Below are 23284 nucleotides of genomic sequence, written 5' to 3'. Positions count from 1 at the left end.
TGGCTCTTACATTCGCCATAAGTCCTGTTTACCTTGTACATACATACATGTATATAAAATGGTTTGTATAATATATCTGCATTTTGAACCCAATTTTTGCAATGGGGCTTTATTGTTGAAGGAAAAAAATTGTATGTATTTATAAACATATGTGGGTATGTAAATATGAGCAATCAACGCACAGCTTAAATGGAAAGCGTTAAACAAGAAAGAACGCTACAAAAAAGGAAAAAAAAAAAATTAAAATTTAAAAAATTTAAAATTTAAAATTTAAAAAAAATGTAATTATTAAAAACAAGAAAGGAATGCTAAAGTCGAGCAGGCTCAACTCTTAAATACCCTGTACCACCCCATAAAAAAGTAATTAAATTAATTAATTAATTAAATTAAATTATTAACTAAATTAATTCAATTAATTAACTAAATTAATGTAATTAATTAACTAAATTAAATATAAAATATTCCATGCATGCATACATACATTTCCATTTACATCAGAATCGTGCCTTATGCGTGTTTGTGTACTTGTACATATGTATGTATGTGTGCATTGGGACTGGTTATATGGCTATAACTTTCTTTCCGTTCATTCTATCATAATGAAACTTGGTAACTGTGTGTTCCATGTGCACTCGCACAAAACTAATATACCCTTGTACCCTTTGGGTATAGGGTATAAAAATGAATGAATTAATTAATTAATTAAATTAAATAAGAATACGTTTATGTTCAGTTTTCACAGCATACATTTACATCACGTACCTATGTGTGTTTATATGCGTGTATGTATGCAGCACAAAGTTGAACCCAAGCAGCACCAACAACGTATGTATCAACGGCCTAGCAACTGGTCAACTAGCTCATATAACGAGGATACCGATGATTCCATTTGATCGTTTATATGGCTTCAATTTCCGATAGTCCCAAGGCCACGCCTTCGAATTAGTAGGGATCGACATACGAAAGCAATGTTTTACTGTATGCTGACCTATCACGGGTCGGAGCTACTGAAAATGATTTATTTTGCAACCACAAAATAAAACATCAAATATCTTTTACAGAGAACCTCTGATCTAATAAAGAATAAAAAAACAAGAGAGAACGCTACAGTCGAGCTAGCCCGACAGTAAAATAGCCTGTACTCTCCACTAAAAAGGAAAATTTAATACAAGAAATTTTTTTTTTTTAATTAAATTATTAAAAAAAATTGAAATGAAAAAATGAATACTAGGGAAAATTATTTAATACATACATAGAAGACATGTTTATGTTCAGTTTTAACAGCATACATTTACATCACATGCCTATGCAAGTTTATATGCGTGTATGTATGCAACACAAAGTTGAACCCAAGCAGCAACAACAACAATAGCTGCGGGCAGCTCTGCCCTGCCGTCATTTTAAAAAGAACAGTAGATAGGCAAGTAATAACAGAGGAAACTGCTGTAATTTTAAGTTTCGGCGAAAAAACGCGCTTAATTAGAGCAGACCCTAAATTTGCGGTAGGTATTTCGACTTTCGGTATCGGTCTGAGACTAGCAACGCAGAAGTGTACATAAAAACTTCACTTCCAGAGCATCGAGTTAGAATGCTCAAGTGTAGACAGCAGCTACAAAATTTGCCTCAGGGTTCCACTAACATTTTTGTCTAGTATACGGGAATGCAGCAGGATAGACGAAAGGTCATTAGAGTGAATAATAGGGGGCCAAGATAACTACCTTGAGGCACACCAGAAGTTACGAAAACAGGTTTAGAAATATTCGGCCTGAACAGTACCTTCTGCGTACGAGGAAATCCATTTCAAAAAGTTTGAGGGAAATCCCATACAAGTTAGCTTCAGAATCTAATGCTTAGCTGAAGTCAGTATATATAACATCAGCTTGAATCTTTGCTAAGAATGCATCATTAATGAAAGATGTAAAATCAAGCAAATTAGTCGTTGTTGACCGATTTTTAGAAAATCCATGCTGAGCAGGGGAGATAACAGACTTACAATGATCCTGTAAAGAGGGAGTAATTATTATTCAAATAATTTAGGAATGACAGACAGTTTAGCTATGCCTTTATAGTTGGAAATGTCTGACTTACAGCCCTTTTTGTGGAGTGGTATAATAAACGATTCTTTCCAAGAAGCAGGAAAGATTCCGTTCTCAAAGCACAGATTAAAAAGCCTAAGCACCGGTTTGCAGAGGACTACACTATTTAAGCACACAACTAAGAATGTTGTCAGGCCCAGGAGAGAATGAAGCTTTTACAGATTGTATATTATATAAAATACAAGAATCTGTAATTATTGGAGCAAATATTGAATTTGAAGGGAAAATGCGGAAGGGGTAAAAATTACCGTTAAAAGACACGGAGAAGTACGTCGACTGGAAAAAATTTGCATATAATTCATCCCTTACAGAATCATTACAAGAATTGTTATTCGCAAGGAAAAACAAGTTAAAAAGCTAAAGTCGGGTGTCCCGACATTGAAATACTCCGTACATATCTCTACAATATTTATAGAAAATAAAAAAATTAAGAAAATTAAAAACAAGTAAAAAAGCTAAAGTCGGGGGTCCTGACTTTGAAATACTTTGTACATATGTTTACAATAATTATAGAAAATAAAAAAAATTAAGAAAATTAAAAAAAAAAATTTGATCGATTTTACCTTTCTCGGTATTCGAACTCACGTAAAGGGTGTATAATTGCACATTTACATAGCAATTGCGTCTGTGTGAGTGTATTCGTGTCTGTGTAAACATATGTGTAGTCAACCAAAGCACCAGCATCAACAGTCGCGGACAGCGCTTGAGCAGCGCTGCAGCAGCAAATATATTTATGGCTATAACTTCTTGTTAAATCGGTCTATCATAGTGAAACTTGGCATACGGACACATAAAAACTAACTGGGGGCATTTGCAAAATTTTAGTTCGAAATTCCAAGAATTACGGGAGTTGCGGAGGATTTGCGATTTGCGGTGGAGAGGGGGGAGGAAGGGAAATTCCAAGATTTACATACATTTTCTGCGTATTCACACAAGGCATCTTGGACTAAAATTTGGTGTACCTAGGTTTTATAGTCTCCGAGATATAGGTGATTATACGAATGGAAAATCGGGAACACTCCCATAGGGGGGAAGTGGGGGGAAAATCAAAAAAATAAAACAAACTCGTATAGAATACACACATAAGGCATCTTTGTGGAAAATTTTGTGTCTCTATCTCTTATAGTCTCTGAGATCCAGGTGTTCATACGGACGGACAGACGGACAGTCGGACAGACAGACAGACAGGGCTAGATCGACTCGTCTCGTCACGCTGATCAAGAATATATATACTTTGTGGGGTCTGCCACGCCTCCTTCTGCCTGTTACATTTTTCAGCGCCCGCAAACCTAATATACTTCTGTACATTTCATGTACAGAGTATAAAAACTCGAACTCACGTAAAGGGTGTATAATTGCACATATACAAAGCAATTGTTTGTTTTTTCTATTCTTTAATATATAATATAGAAAAAAGAGAGATACTTGTAGATAAATGAATAAACAAATGATAAGTATACACAGGTTGTGATCCGGGCGGTACGACTGCTGGGCATTGTTTCGCCCGGATTACAGCCTGCCTATACACCCCTTCTTTCGCGCTCCACTACTCTTCGTTGGCGAGCATGTTAGTTACTAGGTTCGTCGCCAGAGGAGGAGTGCCAGTTAATTCCTCCCAACTCCGCTTCTCCACTTCGAATCTGGGGCATTCGAAGATTACATGATGTGCGTCTTCAATAACTATCGAGCAGGTAGGGCATCGCTGTAGAGTCATGTCCAAAACGGTGGAGATAGCTTCTGAAGCAACCGTGGCCGCTTAACAGTTGCGTCAGATAGTTGCGTCTACATTCCCGTGTGTTCTGCTAGTTCACAGAGCAATATTTGGTATTAGCCTGTGAGTCCAGCGGCCATGTATGAGGTATTCCAGCGTTCCTGCCACGCATTCAATGATCTTTGCCTTGCCTCTGCCTGCACAGTTCTTCGAGGCTGACCGGAAGTGATGCCATGAAGGGCGCTTGCTTCAGTGACCAGAATGTCGATGGGGACCATCCCCACCACCATCCCCACCACCAGAACAGCCACTGCAGACGCGGAGTGCTCTGAGCCGGTACGTGGCTACGAGGTTCCGAACGTAGCTCTTCTTTTTTGCAGCGTCAGCCCATATTGGTGCCGCGTAGAGCATAATATATTTAGTCACGCTCGATAGAAGTAGTACGTCCTTGTCTTGGGCGCCGAGTGTTGACCATCATGCGTCCAAGTGCCCGCGTTGCCTCGCGACACAAACGATCGCTACATCGTCTGCATACCCCACTAGCTCCGTGCCAGGTGGGAGCTAAAAGCGTAGAATTCCGTCATACATGACGTTCCACAACAAGGGCCCCAGAACTGACCCTTGGGAAACGCCGGCAACAATGTTGTGACTTTTGAGTTTGAAATTCCAAGAATTACGGGAGTAACAATTTGCTGCAGATAGGGGAAAGAGATGACGACCCCAAAAAATACACATTTTCTGGCATCTGGGACTAAAATTTGGTGTTCCTAGGTCTTATAGTCTCTGAGATATAGGCGATTATACGAATGGAAAATCAGCAAAACCACCATAGGGGGGAAGTGGGGGTGGGAAATCAAAAAAATAAAACAAACTCGTAGAGCGTAAACACATAAGGCATCCATGTGCAAAATTTGGGGTCTCTATCTCTTATAGTCTCTGAGATCCAGGACGGACGGACAGACAGGGCTAGATCGACTCGGTTTGTCACGCTGATCAAGAAGTGGGGTCTGCCACGCCTCCTTCTGCCTGTTACATTTTTCAGCTCCCGCAAACCTAATATACTCTAGTACATTTCAAAGTCGAAGATTTCTCTTAGAATTTACGAAGTTATAGAACTTTTTAGAGTCATGTTTAAATTGTGAAGAACAAAAATTGTAAATTAATGTAGTTCACATTCTTGATGCCACCGCACATTAAAAAAATTATATTAAAATTAATTTGAAAGAAGAAAACGAAATAGTTTTACTTGCCTTTGAAAATTTCAAAAATGTTTGAAAATCATTGGATCTTTGTTTGAGAAATGTTTCAAGTGTTGATGATTCTGTGCATAATTTACATTGATCGTTACGAATTCTTGATCCAATAGTTGTTTCGTCAGGTGAAACACTGAAAGCAAAAAAGTATATTATTAGCAATATAAAATGAAATAAGTATTTAATTATAATATGTTACTACTTGCAGGTTCCTCGCCGACTACTGACCTTATTTTATACCCTGTTCCCGAAGCAGGAAGCAATTTTGTTTTAATTTACTTTTTTTTCAGAATTTGACGCGAAGAACCGATATCCTAAATTATGTTATTACTAGCAGGTCTTGCCCGTCTTTGCTGAGCTAAGTAAAATGTGCTTATAAATATAAAATAAAATAAATAGAAATATAAATAAAGTTTATTTACTATATGATATTCTTCTGTCGAGTTAAAGAGTTCATTTTCCAAATAGCAAATATAGTATAATAAGTAATATGTATGGTTATACGTACATCTATATATATAAAACAGTTTGTCCTGACTGACTGACTGACTGATTGGTGATCAACGCACAGCCCAAACGGTAAAGGCTAGGAAGTTGAAATTTGGACTCAAGTATCCTTAGTCTAGGTGCTCATAGTCTAAGTGCCCACTAAGAAGGGATTTTGGAAAACTCTAGCTCCAAAGGGGGGAAAACAGGCTCTAACGTTTGTATGAAAAATCTACAGTTTTCATCTGATTAACTTCAACTTAGTTAATATACTTAGTTTGTATACTCTCAGAACAATTCCAAAAAAACTGTATACTTGGTTTTTTGATATTTTTTGTTAAAGTCTAAAATATGGGAGTTTTCCTGTAAAAAAATGTTGGGGCACAAAAGCAAACCGCGTCAACAGCCCACACGGTAAAAGCTAGGATGCTGATGGGCTCAAGTATCCTATCATGGTGTAGGTGCGCACTAAGAAGGGATTTTGGAAAATTCCGAGCTACAATGGGGGGAAAACGAGCTCCAAAGTTTGTTAGTTCTTGGAATTTCAAAATAAAATTTGGTGAATACATCCCGTTAGTGATTATGTGTCTGTCTGCCAAGTTTAATCATGATAGGTCAATTCTGAAGAAAGTTATAACCATAAATAAAATCGCTGCCCATGCTCTGCTTGTAGCACTGCCCGCAGCGCTGCTAGCAGATGTTTTTGTTGTTGCTGCTGGGGTTCAACTTTGTGCTGCATACATACACGCAGATAGGTGACTCGCTGTCAACGACCCAAACGATCGTAATTGAGCTTGGTAACATCAGACTCAATATATGGTATAAGCGGCGCCGTACCCAGGAAGTGAGCGGGAGTCAGCACGTCAAGGTCTGGCAAACCAAGGTGCGCATCTCGTCGAAGTCGAGTATTGCAGGGGCAACAGCACGGTAAAAATGATGCTTTGCCGTCTTCACCGCCGCTTCCCAAAGTCAAAGTGTGGTGAACGAGGAGGTATAAATCGCCAGTCAATCGACTCTGCTAAGCAAAACTCTTGCACCGCCTGTACATGCTCAGCACTCAGGAACAGACGCTTTAACTCTGCCAATTCATTCGGGTCGACCATGCGTGGAGATAAAGCGTTTTAATTCGCCAAGAAAATCAGCTGTGGACAGGTCCTTGACGAGCTCTAGATGCACAGCCTTTGTCGCGGAGCATATGCAGACGCTGCTGTAGCATTTTATGGCTGGCCTGTTGCGAACCTCACTCCGGTAGAAAAATGGGCCGCAGTAGTCAACGCCAGTGACCATAAACGTATACGACGAATCCACTCGATCGCCAGGCAAGTCGGCCATCAGATGCTCAACCAAGCGCGGCTTGGCTCTGAAGCATACTGTGCACTTGCTGACAGCTGCTGAAACCGTCTTTCGGCCGCCTATGGGCCAGTATTGTAGACGAATTGAGGCCAACAACGCACGTGGCCCAGCATGTAAGCTGCGAATGTGGTGATGATAAATAAGCGCTCTTGTCTGGGTAAAATTGCTGGATGCTTGGCTGCGAAATCCAACGGAGAATTTTTCAGCCGTCCGCCTACGCGAAGCAATCCAACCTCATTAATAAATGGCGCGAGCGAGGCCAGGGAGGGTTTCACTCGCTGTCCCGCCCGTAGCGCCTTGTAGTCCTCGAAAACCGTTGATAGTTGAATAGAACGTAGCAGAATGTGAGTTCCATGATGTAGGCAAGCCAGTGTTAAGCCAGAGCACCGGATACGATGAATAAATTTGTAGACGAAACCAAAAACCCTTTGTAACTTGCAGAAAGAGTTTACGAACTTGCAGCCTGCCGAAACATCTGTGTAGGATGCCGCTCTAAGCAGCACTGTACAGACAAGCAGGATTCAGGTCATTTGCTTTTGCTTTCTGTAAGAAATTTGGGTACATGAGTCCACAACGAAGATGCCAAAAGTTCACCGGCAGAGGCCCTCTAGATAAAATGTCTGCCGGATTTCAATTCGTTGGCACGTATTTCCACTCCATTCCAGATGTCAGCTCCTGAAGGTCGAAAACTCGCTGCGAAGCCAAGATAATACGACGGATGAGTCAGACCAGCATTAGCATGGACCACAGAATATCTTCATCTTGGCCACTTCATGCATAAGCTGCGCCAGTAATGTAGCACCGCAGAGTTCCAACTTGGGTACTGTGGTCGTCTTTAAAGGTGCCACACGCGATTTAGCGTAAAGAAGTTGCACCGTCGTTTTTCCCTGAGCTGTAGAGACTATGTAGACGCACGCTCCATAAGCGCTCATACTGGCATCGCTGAAGCCATGGACTTCAATAGTTGCGTTAGGAATGAGCACCAGCCGTGGAAAAGTTAGCTTTGGCACACGTTCAAAATTTGAGCAGAAACCAATCCAAGTGGTTGCTAACGCCGCCGGAAGACTCTCATCCCACTCCAGCTTCGCCTTCCAGAGATCCTGCATAAAGATTTTAGATTTGGTTATTACAGGACAAGCCCAATGTTTTGGTGATGTCGCTACCATCATTAAATTTTAGCAGGGATTCCTTATCTGCATCAGAGACGCCTTGCAGTACTGCAGAGTTGCTTGAGCACCATTTCCGCAATTTGAAACTGCCCGTCGACAGAACACTAGTAGTCTGATGCATGATCTCCATCACCTTCGGAACTGAACTGCCTCCAGTAATGAGATAGAAATAGTAATCCACATAGAAATCACGCTGAAGAATTTCGGCACCAATGGGAAATGAGGCCTGCTCATCCATGGCCAATTGATGCATTGTACGTACCGCGAGAAACGAAGCAGGTTTTGTGCCGTATGTTACGGTATCCAACTTATAGACTTGCACTTCTTGGTGCGGTGTATCAGTGTCGAAAGTGTCGGGCTCTGCCACCCGTACACAGCGATACATCTTGCATACACCGCCTGTGAGTGCAATTGCAAACGAACGAAACCGTAGCAATGTGTTGAAGAGCTTGCTTTGAATGGTGGGACCTGCCATCAAAACTTCGTTCAATGCGTAGCCACAAGTTGTTGCCGCAGATCCATCAAACACAACTCTGAGCTTCGTAGTTGTACTATCCTCCTTTAAGACGCAATCATCATTGCATCGGTAGATAGTACTTGCTTTTATCGCTTGAGTCAGTGCTGACAAGAGACATGTGATTCAAATCCTCGTACTCTTTTATGAAGGCCGAGTACTGAACCTTTAAATTGGGGCTGCGCTCCAATTTTCTTAAATTAAATTAAATTTTAGCAGCGATTCCTTATCTGCATCAGAGACGCCTTGCAGTACTGCAGAGTTGCTTGAGCACCATTTCCGCAATTTGAAACTGCCAGTCGACAGAACACTAGTAGTCTGATGCATGATCTCCATCACCTTCGGAACTGAACTGCCTCCAGTAATGAGATAGAAATAGTAATCCACATAGAAATCACGCTGAAGAATTTCGGCACCAATGGGAAATGAGGCCTGCTCATCCATGGCCAATTGATGCATTGTACGTACCGCGAGAAACGAAGCAGGTTTTGTGCCGTATGTTACGGTATCCAACTTATAGACTTGCACTTCTTGGTGCGGTGTATCAGTGTCGAAAGTGTCGGGCTCTGCCACCCGTACACAGCGATACATCTTGCATACACCGCCTGTGAGTGCAATTGCAAACGAACGAAACCGTAGCAATGTGTTGAAGAGCTTGCTTTGAATGGTGGGACCTTCCATCAAAACTTCGTTCAATGCGTAGCCACAAGTTGTTGCCGCAGATCCATCAAACACAAATCTGAGCTTCGTAGTTGTACTATCCTCCTTTAAGACGCAATCATCATTGCATCGGTAGATAGTACTTGCTTTTATCGCTTGAGTCAGTGCTGACAAGAGACATGTGATTCAAATCCTCGTAATCTTTTATGAAGGCCGAGTACTGAACCTTTAAATTGGGGCTGCGCTCCAATTTTCTCTCCAAATTTAGAAAACGGCGGCGTGCCTGCTGGTACGAGTCGCCTAGCAACTCGACGCTGTATTTCGGAGGCAGCCGCACAGAATACTCGCCAGGAGATTAGTAGCCTTACACATTTCCAACAATTTCACGCCTTTTGGGTCCTTCGTCCTTCGCTTTTCTGGTCATACCGTCGTGTTTACTTTGCGGGGCATAAGATTAGGTAATGGCTTGCTCGGGACCTATTCGGGCATTGAAGTCTCCAAGCAGCATTATGTTATGATAGTTAAGTGCCATCAGGAAATCAAAAAGCTCTTCGAAGACGCCTAACCATTTATTGCAAAGGGAACTATTACGAAACTTTCGGTGTTGACGATTAGTTCAATGACAGTTCTATTGTTTATAGTTTTAAAAGTGCATTTGTATTGGCTTAGGACGTTTTTCTTCACTGCGAATAGGTAGCCTCCGCTTGCTCGTCCTTTTTGTAATATTCGAGTGGCCGGGGCCAGTGTAGGTTGAAATCGGGGAAATAGTTGGTATATACGTCTTCATCTTTTGCAATGAAAGTTTCGAATAAGAGTGCTGTTTGGTCAAGCAGCAGGCGCAGGCAGCGCAGTCGTCCGCAGCAGACGCATAATTAATCATATATACAAATTGTACCTTGCTCTGTGAAGCAAGAAGCGCTAAACGTTTAATAACTCTTATAATGTTTGTTTTGATCGCGCTCAATATTTGCTCTCTTTGTACATTTCCTTTTGTTATCCTTTTCTTAGTCTCTGCAGCTGCCAGTGCAGCTTCTCTCTAATGCTTCTCGCTGTGCTGTTGTACGAGATAACGCACTCCTACTTTTGCGCATATTGTTTAAAGGCTCAACTATTTGAGTTGGTGGCCTCTTAAATTCGTGTACATCAATTCGGTTTATAGACGAACATTGGCCCTGTGCGACAAAATATACAAATGTACATTTAACAAGTAAAAAAGCTAAAGTCGGGTGTCCCGACTTTGAAATATTCTGTACATATGTTTACAATAATAATAAAAAAAAAAAAAGAAAATTTAAAAATTTTTCGATTTTGCCTTTCTCGGTATTCGAACTCACGTAAAGGGTATATAATTGCACATATACAAAGCAATTGCGTCTATGTGAGTGTATGTATGTTTATGCGCGTCTATTTGTGTCTGTGTAAGCATTTTCGCAGTCAACTAAACAACATCACAACAGCCGCAGGCGCTTGGGCAGCGCTTGAGAAGCGCTGCAGCAGCAAATATATTTATGGCTATAACTTCTTGTTAAATCGGTCTATCATAATGAAACTCGGCATACGGACACATAATAACTAGCTGGGGGCATTTGCAAAATTTGAGTTCGAAATTCCAAGAATTACGGGAGTTAGAGAAAATCGCATTTGCGGTGGAGAGGGGAAAGGGAGGGAAATTCGAAAATATACATTTTCTGCGTATTCACACAAGGCATCTTGGACTAAAATTTGGTGTTCCTAGGTCTTATAGTCTCCGAGATATAGGCGATTATACGAATGGAAAATCGGACTCTAGGACTGAAAGTGATTCGAAAGGAGCTTTCACGTTCATAGGAGGTCATTGCAAATTCACTATGGTATGGTAGGCGGAGCCTGGCACAGCCGTGTCTCTGATATGACAGTAGACGGGGACATGTTGTCTGACCAGTAGTTGCAGTATCGGTTAGTTTTGAGACTGCAAGAGTTGAAAGTCAAACCATCCAATTGCTGCCTAAACTTCGCTGGACTAAAACACTTAGGCCCAAATACGTGTCATGCCTACAGAGAAACTTAGAGGATCTGGAATGATTTCAAGGTCCTCATGAAAACCTAATAGATGCGATCGCAAAAGAACGCAAATTCAGACGGAGGTTTGCAAAAGCTGCGCAACATAAGTTTCGACCAACCACGGTTTGACAATGAATGTGCGGATGCTAGAAATCTGTCTTTCCATCTGAGACAGATCGCTTGCTGTGGTGATAACGCATCAGAGTGTTCAAACTATAGAGTTGCGAATACAAATTTTAAGGATTGCTGCAATAGAAAGAAAAAGCAATATAATATTAACCTAGAAATCTTTTTGGGCTTTAGTTAAAAGATTAAACAGTGGAGTAAAAAATATGATTATAAAAGCCAATGCATCAGATCTCGCTTCCCACTTCTCCACATTACTCTATATCCAAACAGTTGACTGCTACTTAACCATGCAACTTCCAATCATTGCAAATGGTTTTTTAGATGCGCCAATTCAACATGACGGTTGTCTGTTCAGCCATTAAGCGAGTCAACTTAAATAAAGCCCCCAGGAGAAGATCGGATTACGGCAGAATTATTGATATTCGCACCTCTCGAACTTCAAAATGTGCAAACAGTCGAATATAATAGCATTTTTAACGCTAATTTTCCCTCTTCTTAAAAAGGGGGATCCTAAAATAGCAAGCAATTAAAGAAAAAGTTTTCACGTCGATTATTTTAGAGAGACTCACTACATTGGTGACAATCAACAACGTGTTAAACGAATTTCAATGTGGCTTTAGAAGCGGATACTTGACGGTGGACAGCGTGTTTTCGTTGACATCCATAGCGAAGGTCTACCTGGACAGAAAACAAAAACTATATCTTTGTTTTGTGGATTTCAAAGCTGCTTTCGATACCATACACAGAACAAGCCTCTTGTTGAAGCTTCATCAACTTGGAGTATCTTCCAAAATTCTAGAAGTAATTTGCAATCTGTACAGGGAAAATCTAGCTGCTGTCTGGGACGGAACGGAGTTATCAAACTGGTTTTTCAACAACACTGGCGTATTGAGCCCCCTACTTCCAAGGTATACCTTTTGGAAGTACGACTATCAAGATCTTGATGTATGCAGATGACATGGTGATTTTGACACAAACGCCCCAGCAACTGCAGGTGATGATAAACGCCCTCTACGTTTACTGTGAGAAATGGAACTTACAAGTTAATACGGAAAAAGCAAAGATGGAAGATGGTTCCTGGTGATGGAAGAGGTCGTCTAGTGAACGAAAGTTGGAACTTAAATGGGGAGACGTTATAGTTAAAGAGTTTAAATATCTTGGAGTAACGGTAACTCAAAGTCTAAGCTTCTCTGCGCACCTTAAGCTAAAACTCTCGGACTCCATAAAAGCCTTAAATAGTACTTAGCAATCATTCCTTGGTAAACGAGAAATACTTCCAAGTATAAAGTTTAAATTATTTAGAGCTACGGTGCGGTCCATTATGCTTTATGCAGCACAAATATGGGGACTGCAGTACTATGAAGAAGTCGAAAAACTGCAGCGTTTCTTTATAAAGAAAATATTTAGGTTACCAAAGTACACCCAAAATTATGCAATTCACATTGAAACAGGACTATCAATATTATACTCTGAAGCACTGTATGCACACTTCTCATATGTACATACAAATAACCATGTTTATGCCAGATACAAGGCTGCCGAACCTAATAACAAAGTTCAACAAATACAGTATCGCGGAATTATCCCTAATTTTTAAAACTCGCACCGATACGTTGCCATTAAACTATTCGCCTCATATTTCAAACGGAATATGTGACTTGTGCAATCTCGAAGCCACAGAAAATGTCATACACTTCATCGGCACCTGTACAATTCTTAGCGAGGTTAGATTTCAACATTTACAGAAAAGTCGTATGAATTCGGAACAGACCATGGATCTCCTGAACGGAACAAATTGGACTACATTAGTAAAATATCTAAAACATGGGCTTAGATATAGGGAGCATATACAGCTAGGTGATTTTTAAATTTAATAAAATTAAAATGAAAGGAACAAATGTAACTATATATATTATAATATAAATGTGATTCATATATATAACATAAACATAACTAATAATAATAATAATATTAAAATAAAAACAATGACTGACGGCGGTAAATTAATTGTAAATAAAGTATTGGCGTAACACCAACTTCTTATCCGAACTTCACGGCCAACGATCTGGTATCTGTGGAAGACCCGGGCAGCCAGGTGTAGTAAGTTTAGGGTAATTTGTTGGTGACCGACAGACGGTTTTTTAACCAAGTCGATTAATTTTGAAATATAGCTTTATTTTTTAGCTTAACTATAAAATTAAGAAACATTTTGTCAACGTAATAAATGTGAATTAAAAAATAAAGGTACCTACTACTACTAACAAGAGAGAACGCTACAGTCGAGCAAGCCCAACAGTGTAATACCCTGTACCCAGGTAAACTTCCGACACTGAGGTATATGCGCTTTAGCAGAAGCAAAAAGAGGAAGAAGAAGAACGAACTTGATGCTGCAGCTTGTGGGCGTAGTACCGAAGTAAAGTTGTTTCGGTAATAACTTTTCTTAGAACCATCCGATTTAGAAATTTGAAACAAAAGTAGATAATTATATAGAAATTATGTGTGCAAAGTTTGGTTAGAGGAGCTTTACAAATGTGGATGGTAATGACGAAATTCTGTAGCGGGGGAAGTGGGGGAAAATTCCAAAAAATAAAATAAACTCGTCCTAGGAGAATCTGGATGCCAACTTTGGTTATTCTAGCTTTTTTAGTTTCTGAGATCCTTGCGTTCATCCAGACGGACAGACGGAAGGACGGACGGACATGCCTAGATCTATTTCTCTCGTCATGCTGATTCAGAATATATATACTTTATTGGGTCGGAGACGCTTCCTTCTGCATGTTACATACTTTGCACAAACCTAATATATTTGGTATTCCTAGATCTTATAGTCACCGAGATATAGGCGATTATACGAATGGAAAATCGGGAAAACCCCCATAGGGGGTACTCTGTACATGAAATGTACAAGAGTATATTTGGTTTGCGGAAGGTGAAAATGTAACAGGCTGAAGGCGGCGTGTATAAGACCTATTCTTGCTGCTTTGATCAGGCGAAGCATACAGAGAATGTACAAAGTGTTTCAAAGTCGGGACACCCGACTTTAGCTTCTTCATTTGTTTAAATTGTAAATATGTATTACTTGTCTCTCATTTTATTTCAATTAGAAAAATTAATGTTTTGTTTTTTGGTGGGTGTGGCCCCCATTTGTCTGCACAGCCGGGCTTATAACGGCGTATTTTTTGCTAAATAGTAATAACCAAACGTTCCCAATAGGGTTGCTGGCAAAAGACCAATTTTTATTATTTCTACATATACTGTCGAGTTGACAGCTATAAAAGTTATCCAGCGCCACGACTTGTAATTGCTCCCCAGATCATAATGTATGGGGAATGCAACACAGAACTTTGCACGCATTGAGCACTGAATCTTTCATTGACTCTACGACGAGTCATGGGAGTCATGGACTCCCGAATCTGTTCCAATTGAGTTGATTTCGCTTTCGTCAGAAAATAACATATTAGCTCTATCATCAGCTGATCAATTTGTGCTGTCTTTGTACCAATTAAATCTGGTGGAACGCATCGATTGGCATCTGGAGCCGTTTTAAAACGGATGATTCGGACTAAATTCCTGTCCTAGCGCTTGCTAGTCATTCTTGGACGTCCGCTGCAAAACTGGCGCCTAAAATCTCAGTTTTTAAATATTTTATCTAAAATCACCTTACAGATGATTCGTTAAACATTATTTGCTCAGATAAAACAACATTTGATAAGTTTTGCTTTTTAAAGCTAATAATATCAATATAATATAATAACTTCTAATACTGTTCAAATTGATTCAATTTTTGCTTAAGATAGAACCAATAAACACCCAACAAACTCAGAAACATAAAATCTATATATATACAACAGTTTGTCCTGACTGACTGATTGGTGATCAACGCACAGCCCAAAGAAAGGCTATACTAGTTTTGTGCGCATGTATGTAACACACAAAAGGAGGCGTGGCAGACCCCACAAAGTATATATATTATTGATCAGGATGACAAGACAAGTCGATATAGCCATATTCGTCTGTCCGTCTGTCTGTCCCTTTGTCTGTGCAAGGATATCAGGAAGTACAAGAGCTAGAATAACCAAATTTGGTATCGTTGTTCCCCTAAATCAATTTTGGTTGTTACATGCAGTTAGTGGTAATGTGTCCGTGTGCCAAGTTTCATTATGATAGGTCAATTCTGAAGAAAGCCATAAATAAAATCGCTGCTCATGCGCTGCCTGTAGCTCTGCCGGCAGCGCTGCCCGCAGCTGTTGTGGTTGGTGCTGCTTTGGTTCAACTTTGTGCTGCATACATACACGCATAGGCACGTGATGTAAATGGATGCTGTTAAAACTGAACATAAACATGTCTTCTAATTTAATTTAACTAATTAATTCATTCATTCATTTTATTAATAATTTAATTTTTTTGTTTTTAATTTTCCTTTTTTGTGGAGAGTACAGGCTATTTTACTGTCCAGCTTGCTCAACTGTAGCGTTCTCTCTTGTTTTATAATTCAAGAACGAGCTCACCTATCCAAACCAAATGCTTAGGCTTTGTTCCGACTATTTAGTAGATGGTTTATGTGACATTTGCACAAAATCGGTCGAGTTCTTCATTTATCACATTTTTTTGTAACAAATGAATTCAATAAATGGTTTGAATAAATATATTTGATGTTCCAATTACATTTTTTTTATTATTTCACTTTTTTATTATCACTTAGCTACGTAAGCTCGTAGCGGGCCGCTAGTCTTCTATAATTTCCTTTGCCACCCTTTCTGGATTCGCTGCCACAAATCCTCCTGATTTGCTGGAACCGATTCGTGGAGTCTCAATCGTTTTTTTTCACAATCGTCCAGAATTTTTTGCCCAAAAATCAGCCAAACGGTCGAAAGCGAATTTCAACTGATGCAGATGCAAGGCATTATGATGCAAAGGATGAAAAAGGAGAAGGATTTGGGGTCCAATGATGCTGCCGGAACGATACACAAGCCCGTTAGCCAATGGATTGCATGTCGAGCACTTAAGCGCACAGAGTACATCTCAGAATGGAAAAAGAAGAAACCGGCCTTAAAATCCAAGAACATCAAAGCTCGATAAAAATTTGGCAAGGCTCACAAAAACTGTACTGTGGATCACTGGAAAAAAGTTATATGGTAGGACAAATCCAAATTTAATAGATGCAAAAAGCCCACGTCCACGAAACAGTGAAACACCCGGGAGAACATGACATGGTCTGGAGGTTTTTTACTTAGGGGAGTCTTAGTCCAATAAAAAAATGGTGGAATTATGAAAAAAGAAGACTATTTAGAAATTTTGCAGACCCATCTTTGCGATTTTGTTGACAAATACGGGTATTATGAAAATGAGATCATATTCCAATAAGGTGGAGATCCATAGCATACCGCTAAAATCGTCCAAGAATGGATCGCAAAACAAAATTTTAAGATGATGGGATGGCCAACACAGAGTCCTGATCTCAATCCAATCGAAAATTGTTGGTCGATTGTGAAAAAAATCCTCCAATCGGTTCCAGCATACAAGCAGGATTTGTGGCAAAGAAAATTATAGAAAATTTAGTCAAAAGTATGCCAAATATAATTAAAAGCGTAAATAAAAATGACAACGTAGAAAAAATAAGTTTTCTTGGATTCTGATAAGCATTGTGCGAAAGTTCCAAAATGAGCAAAATGGAGTACATACTAGTTGTTATACCCTGCACCCCAAGGGTAAAAGGGTATATTCGCTTTGTGCGAGTGTACATGGAACACACAGAAGGAGGCGGGGCAGACCCCACAAAGTATATATATTCTTGATCAGGATGACAAGCCGAGTCGATATGGCCATGTCCGTCTGTTCGTCTGTCTGTCTGTATGAACTCAAGGATCTCAGAAAGTATAAGAGCTAGAATAATGTACACACATGTACACTCGCACAAAACTAATATACCCTTTTACGCTTTGGTTACAGGGTATAATAAAGATATTTAATACTACAACGTTACAATTTCAGCTTAAAAGATAAGAAAGCCGAAGCAAAAACTATACAATAACGTCTATTAATGCCTTTGAACTGTTGGGGGAATTTTATTTGCCATTTGGCCAGCTATGCCACGAATCACAGTCATATGTGGTCAGAGAGATAATGTCTCTAATGTGCTAACAGGCTAAAAAAATAGTAAGTAGAGAAAGAATTCTACTTAGCAGCTAATTTTGCATAAAGAGAAAGAGTAAAAGGGAAATCTCCAACCCGGTGGGGGGAAATTTGAAAGACAGTCCGGTAAGCTATCCCCCGACTCACAGCTGTAAGTAGTCAGATATTCTCCCGAGATACCTATGTTCGGCGCAGCGGCAGCGAAGTCATCTAAATAGAATTAACATTTGATAACTTGTAACGAAACTCATAACATCATGTAATTCGGCTACTTGTGCAGCACTCTCTTGCTCCAATTAACATTGAAATATAGCAACGCTCTCACTCTCATTTGCAGTGACTGATCTGCAAATGCAGCTGAAGTAGTAGCGTATGTAATTGTAGCCCGCCTGTGCAGTTCAGCCTCTTTGTACACGATTAATTCGATCTCGCATTTGCGTTGTTGTTTGGCGAAGCAAGACAATTGGTCTGAGACACAGCCATGATAGTAGTTGCAGTGCATATTTACAATAAACATTATTACGTTGTTGTTGAAAGTCAACTTGTTTTGTTTGTTGGAAAGCAGTCTTGATTATAGAATTCAATACAGCTACCTAAAAATATTGGTCACTCAACATTTGGAGGCCCCGGCGAGATCGAATTTCGTGTTTCGTTTGTTGCGAGTTAAAAGACAATAAGCGAACATTAGTTACTATTTGTTACCGTTCGTTGTCATCACCCGCGCAATGACATACCGGTTTTATCGGACGATTGCGTGTTATTGTTTTAGCGCTTACCCTTTGTCAAAATGGTGGATGAAGTGCAAGTTGGCGTGTCTGGGCCCAACAGGGTGCCCACGATTTAATCGTTGCAACATCGACGACTTGGAAGTACTGCAACATCGCATAGATGAGTCCAAATTAGAGTTCAAGGGCGCACATAGCTCACTGGAAAAGCTGGATCATGATGAAATTGGAATTCCGTCGCGAACTGAATTTAATTTGTTGGTAGACGCAGTCTCACTTGCCTGCCCATTCTACGCTTGGCCGTCTGGAAGAATCTATAAGCCAAACCGTGATCATGGCAAGTAGCCCACGTCTGCCAGAAATAAAGCTTCCTACATTTTCTGGTGGATATACGGAGTATGCGGACTTCATTGCAATGTTCAATTCAGTCATCGACAAAGATGCCGACCTGACTCATATTGAAAAACTACATCATTTACGATCACGCCTGCTAGGCCCAGCTCTAGAAGCAGTGAGATCGCTAGAATTCTCTAGTGTCAATTATCATGTGGCCCTGGATATTTTATATAATCGCTTTAGTAACAAACGTCCTGTTTTCCGTGTGACTGGAAAGGAGATTCCTGGGCTCAAGAGGGTAGATTCATCGTCCGCTGCAAAACTTCGTGAATTTTCGGATAAGGTGAACTCTCACATGCGCGCTCTGCAGACGCTTGGTAATTTGGAGCAAATCTTAGGCTGCATGATTGTTTGCATTCTGCTTCAAAAGCTTGACGCCGCAACTCAGACCAGTTGGGAAGAGGCAACATCAGTGGACCAGATACCGTCTGCATCGGAGTTTTATGACTATTTGGAAAAGCGATGCCGAAGATTGGAAAACGTACTGCTTGGTATGGCAACCAATACGCGGAGCATTCAGGTGGGAAAACCTAACCAAAATACTAACTACTGCACCACAAAGAAGTGAAAAAGCTCGTTCTTTGCTACAACTGCCTAAAAAAGGGGCATCAAACTCGGTCTTGCAGCAGTGGCCACTGTCGCACTTGTGGTGGAAAGCATCACACTTGCTGCACTTTAGTACCTCGATGTCCACGTTGCAAAATGTTTCGGCTGCACCTCAGGTCTCTGCATGATTTTCGCCGGCTCATGTTGCTCATTCAGCCTCAAACGTCTACTTGCTTCCCAGTTTCTCCAATCTAATGTTGTGCTCCTGGCTACAGGCATCGTTCTTGTTAAGAATTGCTTCGGCTCACTCGTTCCTTGTCGAGCTTTATTAGATTCAGGTTCTCAATTGCATCTCGTCACTTCTCGCTTTGCGTAGCAATTGGGGCTAAATAAAACAAGATCTTCAGCTACCGTCTCAGGCCTTGGCGACATAAGCGTGTCAACTGATGGAAATGCTGTCCATATCTGCCTAAAATCTCGAACCTCGGAATACGTCACCAGGTTCTCAGCTCTTGTTGCGCCTACGATCGCGGATAGTCAGCATAGCTTCGCTATTGATACAGCAGATTGTAGAGTAGATACTCCAGACAGCTATCTTCAATGTATATATTAAACAAGAGTTTTATGTAGACGATTTTATTTCTGAAGGCAACTCCTCAATCGCTGAAGCTAGAGATAAAATGCATCAGACAGCCGGTATTCTGCTTCTTGGCAACTTTAAGCTGAGAAAATGGAGCTCTAACCATCCAGAAGTCCTCAAGAGCGTAGCTGAAGAAGACAAGGAAAACAAGCAAAAAAGCTAAAGTCGGGTGTCCCGGCTTTGAAATACTCTGTACATATGTTTAGATTAATTATAGAAATTAAAAAAAGGAAGAGAATTAAAAAAAATGTTTGATCGATTTGACCTCTATTGGTATTTGAACTCACGTAAAGGGTGTATAATTGCACACATACAAAGCCATTGCGTCTTTGTCAGTGTATGTATGTATATGCTCGTATATTTGTGTCTGGGTAAGCATGTTCGCATCAACCAAAGCACCAGCATCAACAACAGCCGTGGGCAGCGCTTAAGCAGCGCTGCAGCAGCAAATATATTTATGGCTATAACTTCTTGTTAAATCGGTCTATCATGATGAAACTTGGCATACGGACACATAATAACTAACTGGGGATATTTGTACTGCAAAACTTCGTGAATTTTCGGATGTAACTCGCACATGCGCACTCTGCAGACGCTTGGTAATTTGGAGCAAATCTCAGGTTGCATGATTGTTTGCATTCTGCTTCAAAAGCTTGGCGCTGCAACTTAGACCAGGTGGGAAGAGGCAACATCAGTGGACCAGATACCGTCTGCCTTGTTTTCTTTAGCACCTTAAGAAGCAATTCTGAAGCCTTGCAGATGCGCCGTGTTGTCTACTATAGCCCGTTTCTATGATGCGCTTGGGGTTCTTGGGCCATTCATTACTAAATGCAAGATATTTCTTCAACAGCTCTGCAAGGACCAACTGTCTTGGGGTGAGAGCTTGCCTTTTGAACGCAACACAGCTTGGATTGACTTAAACAGCTGCTTTCAAAACGTACATCGACTCTCGTTTCGCAGATTTCCTCTCAATCCCAACGCTGAAGTGGACATACACGGATTTTGCGATGCTAGCGTTGAGGCTTATGGCGCCTGCGTGTACGCTGTCCAGAGGCCAAGCTGCTGCAAGTAATATTTTATACTCAACATCTCGAGTTGCGCCGTTAAAGACGCTGTCTGCGACAAAGCTCGAATTGAGTGGTGCTAAGCTGCTAGCTGAGCTTATGGCATTATCGTTGGCAAGTTCTATTACTGGTGCGATTCCTCCGTGGCTCTTTCCTGGATCAGTGATAAACCTTACTGGTTCAACGTATTCGTGGCAAATAGCGTAGCAGCCATACAGGAGCTGACTGTCGATATGGAGTTGCATTATGTTCCTACAGCACTTAATCCAGCGGATATTCTGTCGAGAGGCGCGATTCCTGAAGCCCTAGCCCAATCTGAGCACTGGTTGCATTGACCCTACATATGTGATGGCTGATCACGCCGGCCAGTCGGCGTTTCCTGCCTCCACGAAAGACAGGCACTTGAATTGCGGAAAAGTGCGCTGCTGGTGAAATCTCCGCATTTAGATGTCACTCTTGGATGCAAGCGCACAAACTCTTTTGGTTCAATGCAGCGAACTTTTGGGTACATTTACAAGTTTATAAATCGCGTAGGGCACCCTGGCCTTACTGTATCGGACGTGCATCATGGCACCCAGATTTTGCTTCGTATTGTGCGGTTGGCTAATCTATATGATGACGCTAAGGAGTTGCAATCGAACGACATGGTCAAAAAATCCAGCTCCATTGTTTCTCTCTCGCTCCATTTATTGATAGCAGTGGAGTCCTTCGCATTGATGGAAAGCTTGGAAATTCTTCGCTTGGATATAATGCTCGGCATCGTATCATTCTGCCTCGCCGTCATCCAATCACACTGGCGCTCATCGCTCATTCACATGAAATGAACTTGGGACTTGAACTCTTCCAAGGGACCGTCTTGAGGCCGTTCGGTCATTCACAGTCACTGGAGTCGATTATTGTGGACCGTTCTTCGCATCAGGCCTCCTATCAAGTGCTATATAGCCGTGTTTATTTGATTCACAAGTAAAGCAGTGCATTTAGAGCTGGTGAAAGATTTGTCAACAGCTTCATTTCTCAGCGCTTTGAAGCGTTTCACATCGACTCGTGGCAAGCCGAGCCAAATTTGGTCTGATAATGTTACTAATTTTGTCGGCGCAAAAAATGAATTACTGGAATTGAAGCCGCTCGTACTAAGTCATTCTCATATGGATGCAGTTCATCAGTTTTGTCTGGCTGATGGCATCGATTGGCGTTTCATTCCCCCTCCTCAACGATGTTGTGATCGTAAAGGACGAGAACCTACCTTCCATACGATGGCCGCTACCTCGAGTAGTCAAACTCATTCCTGGAACCTGAAGGCTGCATCTGGAGCTATCAGAAGAGCCGTCAACAACTTGTGCCTGCTGCCCCTCAAGAATTCTGTTGAAAGAGAAGCTGTCAACGGGGGGAGTATGTTCGGCGCAGCGGCAGCGAAGTCATCTAAATAGAATTAACATTTGCTAACTTGTAACGTAAACTAATAACACATTATTGTTTGCCGTTTGCTTAAAACAACTGTAACATAACATCATGTAATTCGGCTGCACTCTCTTGCTCCAATTAACATTGAAATTTGGCAACGCTCTCACTCTCATTTGCAGTGACTGATCTGCAAATGCAGCTGAAGTAGTAGCGTATGTAATTGTAGCCCGCCTGTGCAGTTCAGCCTCTTTGTACACGATTAATTCGATCTCGCATTTGCGTTGTTGTTTGACGAAGCAAGACAATTGGTCTGAGACACAGCCATAATAGTAGTTGCAGTGCATATTTACAATAAACATTATAACGTTGTTGTTGAAAGTCAACTTGTTTTATTTGTTGGAAAGCAGTCTTGATTATAGAATTCAATACAGCTACCTAAAAATATTTGTCGCTCAACATTTGGAGGCCCCGGCGAGATCGTATTTCGTGTTTGGTTTGTCGCGAGTTAAAAGACAATTAATAAGCGAACATTAGTTGCTATTTGTAAGCAAGAGCACAAGGAACTGAAAAGTTGAGGCGACCTTAAAGGACAGAGGAGTCTACCTCACCGATAAGAGGTTGTGTAGAAAAACTACTCGAAGAACAGTCCTGCGAATTATTAATGAAGGCAGGTTTAAAAGCAATAGTCTGCTAGAATACGATGGCAAGCGAAGAATGGGATCCCAGCTAAGACCACGTAAAGAAAAAAGTAAGATGTGCTTCTGAACAGATTCAATACCCTCCTGATGCTTTCTATACTGTGTAAAGAAGTGTAAAGAAGTTTGGTATTAAAGGAGTCTGTTAATTTCTTGGACCATCGTTTTATGAATCCAAGTACTCCCTTGGCATTATTTACAATGCTAGAGTTGTGAAGATTGAAGTTCAATTTGGAATCATAAAAAACCCCAAGGTCTTCAACAGTCGATATAC

General features: G+C 40.8%; 1 protein-coding gene across 4 annotated transcripts in view; it reads right to left on the bottom strand.

The window, feature by feature from the left end:
* The window catches only part of LOC115630798 (calcineurin-binding protein cabin-1-like), a 285450-nt gene that overhangs the window by 189986 nt on the left and 72180 nt on the right, over nucleotides 1–23284 (bottom strand). For all 4 annotated transcript variants that reach the window (XM_030527455.1, XM_030527459.1, XM_030527457.1 and 1 more), the window contains exon 5: nucleotides 5058–5193. In XM_030527455.1, coding sequence (XP_030383315.1) covers nucleotides 5058–5193 — 136 coding nt within the window. The remainder of the gene's footprint in view (nucleotides 1–5057; nucleotides 5194–23284) is intronic.

Source organism: Scaptodrosophila lebanonensis, unplaced genomic scaffold (genome assembly GCF_003285725.1).
Source record: "Scaptodrosophila lebanonensis strain 11010-0011.00,11010-0021.00 unplaced genomic scaffold, SlebRS2 tig00001410-arrow-pilon, whole genome shotgun sequence".
NCBI classification, from domain to species: domain Eukaryota; kingdom Metazoa; phylum Arthropoda; class Insecta; order Diptera; family Drosophilidae; genus Scaptodrosophila; species Scaptodrosophila lebanonensis.
The sequence above is the reverse complement of the archived record's forward strand: the minus strand, read 5'-3'. Positions and strand labels throughout refer to the sequence as shown.